The 7314-nt window shown below is 37.2% G+C and overlaps 1 protein-coding gene across 2 annotated transcripts; it reads right to left on the bottom strand.

Moving 5' to 3' along the window:
- Positions 1-885: 885 nt before the first annotated feature.
- Positions 886-7314, bottom strand: EMB1211 (MORN (Membrane Occupation and Recognition Nexus) repeat-containing protein). Of its 2 annotated transcripts, XR_016028398.1 has the most exons (12): positions 6556-7314; positions 5964-6035; positions 5550-5639; positions 5262-5435; positions 4897-4987; positions 4375-4437; positions 4210-4276; positions 3219-3322; positions 3012-3138; positions 2147-2892; positions 1295-1796; positions 886-1115 (listed from the first exon to the last, which is right to left on the bottom strand). XR_016028398.1 is itself a non-coding variant. In XM_018128047.2 (11 exons), exons 1-11 carry the CDS (start codon positions 7194-7196, stop codon positions 1374-1376), a joined length of 2598 nt encoding a protein of 865 aa, XP_017983536.2. In that variant the 5' UTR covers positions 7197-7314; the 3' UTR covers positions 886-1373. The 2 variants fall into 2 exon arrangements, 1 of the variants encoding a protein (XP_017983536.2); XM_018128047.2 differs by having other exon boundaries at positions 886-1796.

The following is a 7314-nucleotide window of genomic DNA, read 5'->3' as shown; positions in this document are numbered from 1 at the left end:
ACATTATGGTGTCTGGTGTGCTGAATTTTCTTATTATAGCTTACAAAGCTTTAAGTACCTCCTGATTTTGACACCTTGAAATTAAAGGCGAGGCAGCCCAGGGAAGAGTGGCAACCAAGCCTAAATTTTGTTTGGCTACGCATGCTTGCGGTGTGGCTCTAACTGCCTCCCAAGTCCCAAGTGCTCTTTGGGTTTTGACAATCAAGTTAGAAGAGCCAGCGCAGATTGGGGTATGAATATGATGCAAGTAATTCCCAGCACTTTTTTGTCAAACTAAAGCTTGGGTCATTAATTTTGTTAGGCTGAATACACGCTACTTCATTTCTTGTTTCAACTCTATAAGCTAGCTCTTGCCCTTTAATTTCATTTTTCTTGACTTTTGGTTACTCTAATTACTCAGGCATTTTCCTCTTATCATGTTGAAATTGTAGTATTAACAAGAAAAACCAGTTAGCTCAGGTTGACATCATGTTCACCAATGTTACATAGTGACTTTTAGAAGGACATAATCCACATGCCACTTGGGTTTTGGACACGTACAGATGAGCATGGTTGTTTTCTGTGGTTCATTTGACACATGATTATGAACCAAAGCGTTGGATATCTTACAGTAAAATCCCTGGATCGGGTTAGTTTGTAAAATTTTCATAGGCTTCAATACTTGAACTTTAATTTTGTTGTTGCTTCTTTCTTCTTCCTAAACTTCTCAGCAGCATAGAGGAAGCTGGGAAATTTCCGAAACTGAGGATGATCGCTTCAAATGCTGTAGTCTCGTGGTGGTTTAATTGTGAATCAGTTATAGAGATTAGGATGATATAGTTTGCTGAGGTATTCAATCTGATGACTTAGAGCTTCAGATGTGCAGGTTTCAAGACAATGTGAGGCTTCCGTTTCGTAAAGCATGTTATTCTTTCTGAAGTTCACTGAAACATCTGGGCAAGTATGTGACTGAAGAATTTCCAGAAACATGCTCGTCTCTAACAAATTACAACATTTCTTAGTCTAAAAAATTACATGAAAATACAATCAGACCAAACTGTTAATACTTGATCATCCACTTCAATTTCTCAATTGCCTGAATGGAACTTCACCCATCCTCGTATTCTTGCAAAAGTCTACCAAAAACCGACCGTTAAAATGAAGCATCCAAGAAACAAGCCAGATGAGACTTTGATGACCATCTTAGCTCTTTATTAATACAGAAGAATATATCCAAACTCGAAATGCTTTTTTAATGTTTAATCTAATGTTTAAATTTCTTTTCACTTATCAAAGATAAAAGCCAAATGCATACCTGAAATTAAGATTGGCTAAAAGGCAATCAAATGCAGCCTCAACAAAACTGACCCTCCTAGGTTCAACTGTTTAAGTTTCTACAATGAGGCTCGGCACCATTTAGTATCTGTATATGATTCCAAATAATACACTGGAATGTGCAAAGATAAAATGCTGTCTGAACATTCCTCCGGTGCAGCATGCGGCCCAAAACTGTTATGCTTTCTAGGTTTTTTTGGATTGCTTCTGGTATTAGCAGTAGCTGAAGGACATTTCAAAATCTTACATAAGGAGTGCAACTGAGACATCCGTCCATTAGAGCATTTTTGTGGTCGAACCTTTTGATGAGCTTGATTAAATGCTCTCAAGCTTCCTTTATGGGGAAGCACCGGAGGGAAACTGACTGAATCAATTGTTTTCAGGAGGTCATTGGGGTTTTCCACACTTGAGGGAGGATGTGGTTTAAGTGGTAATCTACATTGTTTCAATGACAAAATTGATTGCTGCAACATAGATGGAACCTGCAAAGCAGCAAAGGAAAACAATTGAAGCAAGGTAATCTCATAAAAGATATCTATTCTATTAGGATAAAGGATCCTCAAAATAAACATACTAGACATTAATCCCTGGATTGGTTGCCATTTGATATTGGAAGATAAAGCTTTTCTGATGAATTTCCTATTATTTTAGACCTCAAAAAATTGAGACTACTCAGCACAGTTTACATATGAATACTAATTTTGGAAATCTAATGTCATAAAGCAAATTGTTCACCTTCACAGATCATTCTCTCGCAAATCAATCACATTGTTTGCACAATGATCAGAACAGAAAAAGAAAGAAAATAAAAATTAATGGAATAAGAACTTACTGCTGAAACAAGGCTAGAAGAAGCAAATGACAGTGAAGATGAAGAGAATGGAGACTCCCTAGGCTTCTTTCCCTTCTGATCGTTCTTTATGGGGCCTCGATCTGCAACAACAGATCCAAAACTGGAAGGTGCATCATCATCATCCTCTTCCTCTTCCTCTTCCTCTTCTACATCTTCATCAACCTCCTCTTTGGTAATAGCTTTTTTCCCTTGGTTAGCTACCACAGAAGTATCTTCTTCCTCCTGCATACCCATTTCCACTTTCTTCTGCTCCTCTTTTTCTTTCATCCTTAACTCCTCATCCATGTCCTCAATGGCCTCTTCCAAACACAATTCAGCCTCTATAAGGTCAAGTTCCTTTTCAATAAGCTTCATTTTCATGTCACCAGCTTTCTTCTTCTCTTCAGTCCACTTTTCTAGTTTATCAAATCCTGGCTTCAATGCATTTTCTATTGCCGTTATGAATCGCTTCCATATATTATCCCCTTTTACAATCACTTCTCGTCCATAGAACTCATCAAATCCGAGGGGTAGGAACTGAGCCTTCTCAGGGTCCACATCTTCACCTTCTTTTAGAGGCGGCTGCCAAAATAATCGGACCCCATGTTTCTCATCCTCAACATAATTAATTAATCTTCCAGTTGGGGTGTGCAAAATGAGGGGATCTTCAGTATAAATTAGTTTTGATGGATCTTCAGGGTCAGGCTCTGGTTCTTTGTTGATAAGAAGAAACTCGGGAGTCTCATCTGATGAAGAAATTGTAACGCATACATTTCAATGAACCAAAAAACAAAAAAAAAAAAAGGAAGATTCTTTTTATAACTTTCAAAGGCTAAGAACTGGCGAAGGAAATGAGGAAGAATACCTTTTGACCACCAATATTCAAGCTCAGCAGGCATCGGTAGCCTCAGGGGAGCTTTATAAAAGGAGTTTAACCACATTTCTCTTTCCTGATCAACTTCATGCACATATGTCTTCCAATAATCAGGAACCTGCCAAACAAACTTACTTATTACCTCTCCTTTTCATGATCTTAGGAAGAATCTACCATGAAAAAGAAAACTTTACTTACTTCATAGAACTGGTTGATGAAGCCCGGTGCCATCCACACATCATCTTCCTCATAGAAATAGGGGTGTTGAGGATCACCATAAGGACCCCTCTCTTCCCTAACCACTGTATAAGCAAACAATAGCATGACTATAAGATGTTAATCTTTCAAATTCTCAGCAATTACAAGTCAAAAGGCAGATAGTAATTTATGCAGAGCTAAATTTCTAGTATCAATTGAATTATGCTGAATATTGAACAAGAAATACATGTATTCAAACTTCAGAGAATAGCTAAGTCAGGCCTTCTGCATAGAGGATGAAACTCCAACAAACAAACTGTGTTCAAAGTTCTGATCATATTCTGGAACCCCCAAAAACATATTTTACACAATAGCTGTCAACATGCTCCGTGAAATCCTCTATGAGCTCCCTTTCGCTCCCAAAACATAAGATTAGCAGAAGATTTCTATGAAGGCTTTTACCAACAATGACTTGTGATAAACCCGATCCATATCTAACTATAAGTTTCTACAACTTTTAAAAGATTCAGCTTCAGCACAAGTTAAGATGTTGACTTATCCAGTTAGCACAAGATACAAAGGTCTCCCACTTCTATTTTCCATTTTGTTTTCTTCTCTTTCTTGTTCTCACTCAAGCATAGTTCTACAACCATGATTTATATCACACTCGAGAAACATTGATTGGCATGATGGACACTAGAGGACACAACACTCATGTCCATCGTGTCAGACACTTGTAGGGACAATTATAGGAGTAATTCATATGCCATATTTTCCTAAACAACTTGTAAATTTTAAAGATGTTATGCAATTTTGTCAAGAAACTTGCACTAGAGAATTATCTAAAGTACGATATTTCTGATATGAGCAATTCTTTGGCAAGAATATGATATAGGCATAATCACTTGTTCCCTTGTCTAGCAAGTTGCCGTGTCAAACAACATTTTGTGCTTATACAAATGTAATTGTTAATTGAGTCAAGACTACATACTTCCATCTGGCTTATTAACAAACATCCGAGCCTTAGCAGCAGCAACCTCTGCTATACCAGCATGCATCTGAAAAACTACAATGTGAGAGAAATACCATATTATAGAATTCTTTTTCCCATATTTTCTTTTGAACTATTTATTAAGCATGAAAAATTCCACAATACCGCTGAAATGTTCTCATCACAACCATATGCATCCTCCAATAGATCTCCGAAATAGAATCTACCCTGCATGCATATAAGTTATGCAATAACATAAGCAGTTAAGCAGTCTTATAAGAGAATGCTTAGGTAGCTGAGAGAAATGGTTCATTCAACAAGGGAGATATTATTCTAAGAAGACTTTTTTTTTAAAAAAAAAAAAAAGAAACAATTTACATAGTCATATCAACCACTAACCAAATTGATTGACGAGTGTTTTGTTTTGTTTTTTTTTTGTTTTTAAGATCATCATATCTTAACATCTTTCCCTTGAAACATATTGCATAAAGTTTCTATTTTCAAATTTGTATGTTACTAGAAAGCATTATTTAAAACAAAACAGAAGCTTATAATGTCAAGGCCAAGAGCTGAGGTGCAGTAGCATGTATTTAATCTTATGTATAAACCGATCCAAATCTTCATGGAAGAAATAATTTCATTACATAAGTTGAGCCTCAAAAAATTGGTTTATATTAAAGCACATACATAGATGGTGCGTTCATTGACTTCATATACACCACATCCATGCATTCTACCATGCTTCCACTGGCCAGCATAGCGGTATCGACCCTTTTCCCTGAAATAGAAACATTGGTCTCCATAACACCATAAATTGAGATACATGCCAACTAAAGGCTCAACAAAGATTAGCAGAAAAGTGAAGCACCTGCTCAAAACACAGAAAGTTGCATTCATGATAAAACATAAATGCCCAATCTAGTACTTTTGAGAATTGAGATAAAGACTACAAAACCAACATGTGCATTATTATAAAAATAAGTGCAGATTCAAATGCAAGGATGAAAGTAATGAAAAAATAAAGAAATAAATAACTTGATAGTGGAACATACGGTTTTCTCCCAAAATGTTTGACCCACTCATCACTCTCGTAAAATGGAATTTCATACTGCCCTCCAGCAAGACGAATGCTATCTTCAACATCCATCTCTAACCATTCTCTATCTTCTGAGGACATGAAATCTCTTGATATTATTTTCCCTTCAGCTCGCATTTTTGCTTCGAGCCTAGAAAAATTGGAAATATCCAACCACATTATATCATGTCCATATCTATTCCTCAGATTGTAAAACCTATGTCATAACATAAGAGTATCATAAATAGTAACAACTATTACATACTTGGAATCTGGCACTGGTTCTATATCAGGAATATCAACTTCAACGACCCCATGACCTTCCATGTTATTTTGCAGCCATTCACCTTCATACCTAGGAAAGGAAATATCTTGTAAGATTTGTTCTTTTGTTGTAATAACCTTTTGTAAGCAGCATAGAATAGTACTTGAAGCACCTCATAATCCCAACACAGTACAAATTTATAGACCCAAAAAGAGGGTGGAAATTTTTACAACATTCTCAGGGTCGACTAATAAAAGCATACATTTCAGTCCCTACCACTCAAGCACAGCCTTATCTGGATGTTTAAGTGGCCTTGAAAGAATATATATATGAAGAAAGGTGAAAAACAACCTTATGATACAGAAACAGAGATAAACAAACAGAAGTAGGCTGCTGAATTAAATACTGACAAACCTGACCAGACCCTGTTCTGCAACATAAACACCTTTTCCATGAGCCAAGTCATCCCAAACAGTGCCTTCATACCTTGAACAAAGTGCAAAATTGAAAACAACGAACAATCAAACAAGTTAAGTAATCCGGCATACCATAACTATGCCCTTCAAACATAGGAAAAACAAAATGAATGATTGGAAATGAGTAAATGACTTAACCGCAATATACATTCACATATGGCTGCCCCATATAAATCTATAATTTTGCACCTTGCTATACTCGAAGATTAAATTTTTTGAAGTTTTGAATCTTCAAAGTATATTCAACTTTTGTTTGTATATCTGAAGGCACTTTTTGCTTTCTGCATTCTTAAAAGCAATGTAAACTCTACAAGCAAAATTTAACTAGCAAAAACAATAACCACATGAAGCCTATAAAAGAATGCAGCTACCTCATTGACAAACTTGTGAATCCTAACTAAAGTTCCTCAATTACCACATTCGGATATTCTTATAAAGTAAATGCATTACCTTTCCCAAAAAAAAATTCAAGCAACAAAAATACTAACAAATTAAGGCCAAAAAAAGAGAAGAAAGTTTCTTTGACATACGAGCTTCCATCAGGGAAAATGTAGCTGACCCAATTGAGGAACTCCTCAATCCTATCCAACTCTTCAATAACCGCCTTCGGGTTCGAAATATCATAATGGTTATCCGGTATAGCCGGATAAGGCTTCCGATACGGAACATAAAACGGGGCAATCCCCGGGTCCCGACCCGCCTTAATCTCATCCCTCACAATTTCCCAATCTTCCTCATCAGCCCAAACCGGGTCCCACCCGGGTTTGGTCATCTCCAACGGAGCATCCACCCAATACTCCTTCAAATCCTCTTCCCGCCAATTCTCGGGATCTTCTGGAAAGTCCCATAAGTCTTCGTAGTAAATGTAGTCTTGGTCTTCTTCTTCTTGGATTCTCTTGAATCTTTTACTCTCGAGCACTCGATTGTACTTGCGGATGTTGGCTTCAGGGGTGTTTTCGGTTTCGGGCAGGGCGTCTCCGGGTCGAGTATAGGTGAGAGTCTCGGAATCGGATTCTTCGATGTAGTCGTCGGAGGAAGACGAGGAGTAGTCTGAGTCGGAGTCGGAGTCTGGATATTGTTGTTGTGACACAGTGAGTTGTTGTAATTGCTGTTCTTCCTCGTCTTCTGGGTCTTGTTGTGGCTCAGTGGGTTGTTCTTCTTCGTTAGACATTATTTCAGAGGGGAAAGCAAGAGAGGAAGAAGAAGAAGAAGAAGAAGAAGAAGAAGAAGAAGAAGAAGAAGAAGATAAGGTGGAAAGTGTGAAGAACGATAGTTACAAAGGGAAGATG

This window comes from Theobroma cacao, chromosome 9 (genome assembly GCF_053813885.1).
Source record: "Theobroma cacao isolate CCN51 chromosome 9, ASM5381388v1, whole genome shotgun sequence".
Classification (NCBI taxonomy): Eukaryota; Viridiplantae; Streptophyta; class Magnoliopsida; order Malvales; family Malvaceae; genus Theobroma; species Theobroma cacao.
The sequence above is the reverse complement of the archived record's forward strand: the minus strand, read 5'-3'. Positions and strand labels throughout refer to the sequence as shown.